Source organism: Bison bison, unplaced genomic scaffold (assembly GCF_000754665.1).
Source record: "Bison bison bison isolate TAMUID 2011002044 unplaced genomic scaffold, Bison_UMD1.0 scf7180017864334, whole genome shotgun sequence".
Taxonomy (NCBI): Eukaryota; Metazoa; Chordata; class Mammalia; order Artiodactyla; family Bovidae; genus Bison; species Bison bison.
This window is the reverse complement of record NW_011494906.1, coordinates 970,020-970,764: the sequence shown is the minus strand read 5'-3', so window position 1 is coordinate 970,764 and position 745 is coordinate 970,020. Positions and strand designations below refer to the sequence as shown.

The window sequence follows — 745 nt, the reverse complement described above, 5'->3', positions numbered from 1 at the left end:
GTGCTCCCTGACCGCAATAACAGGTTGGCCGAGGAAGCTGCTTTCCGGGAGAGTTTCTGGCGAGGCCGCTCTGAGGGTGATGAGGAGGAAGAATTTCTCCGTGGCCTGGGCAGAGCACAGTGAGCAGGTGAACGTCATTCCTGCCGCTGGGGCTCCCCTATCCGCCCTCCCCTCCCAGCCTCGACCACAGGAGACTTACGTGTCAGTGCGCTGCGGGGGCTGAGCCAGCCTGAGGATCCCTGGGGGGCCAGGGGAGCCCGTGCCACTGCTGCTGCTGCCCCCTCCTTCAGACTGGGTCCCGCTAGGTTCTTCACTGCCCCCCGGAGGGGCTGGGGGCCCGTTGCTCAGCCCAGGGGGGCCAGGGGATGGTTCCACCTCCGTCTCTGCTTCCGTCTGGGTGCCTCGGCTCACCAAGGAGGGGCTGCACGTGGGTGGCAGTCCTGGGGGCGCTGCGGGGCTGATGGGGAGACAGTGCATCAACCTGATGGCCCTAGAGGCCCCATCGAGGAGGAGGAGGAGGAGGAGGGAGTGACCACATGCATACCTGTCCCTTGGAGGGCCCAGGGTGCCAGGGTCCTGCAGGGAGGTGGAGGGTGCCTGCAGCCGCAGCAGGCGAAGAGCTTCTGCCAAGGCTGCCTTCACCAGCTCCATCTCCTTCTCCTGCACCTGAAGCCGCCGGCTCAAGGACTGCAGGGCCTCCTGAGCCGGGCCCTCACCTGGGAAAGGGGCAAGAAGCCGTCAGCAT

General features: G+C 66.4%; 2 protein-coding genes across 3 annotated transcripts in view; one reads left to right on the top strand and one right to left on the bottom strand.

Annotated features, from left to right (window-relative positions):
• EML3 (echinoderm microtubule associated protein like 3) overlaps positions 1-715 on the bottom strand; it is a 9,311-nt gene extending 8,596 nt beyond the window's left edge. For both annotated transcript variants that reach the window (XR_826496.1, XM_010854017.1), the window contains exons 1-3: positions 545-715; positions 200-457; positions 1-105 (exon numbers count right to left, since the gene is read on the bottom strand). Coding sequence is in view for 1 of the 2 variants with exons in the window: in XM_010854017.1 (XP_010852319.1) it covers positions 1-105; positions 200-457; positions 545-651 (470 nt within the window). In the remaining variant the exon portion in view is untranslated. The remainder of the gene's footprint in view (positions 106-199; positions 458-544) is intronic.
• ROM1 (retinal outer segment membrane protein 1) overlaps positions 1-745 on the top strand; it is a 3,980-nt gene that overhangs the window by 1,154 nt on the left and 2,081 nt on the right. The gene's annotated exons all lie outside the window — the stretch shown is intronic.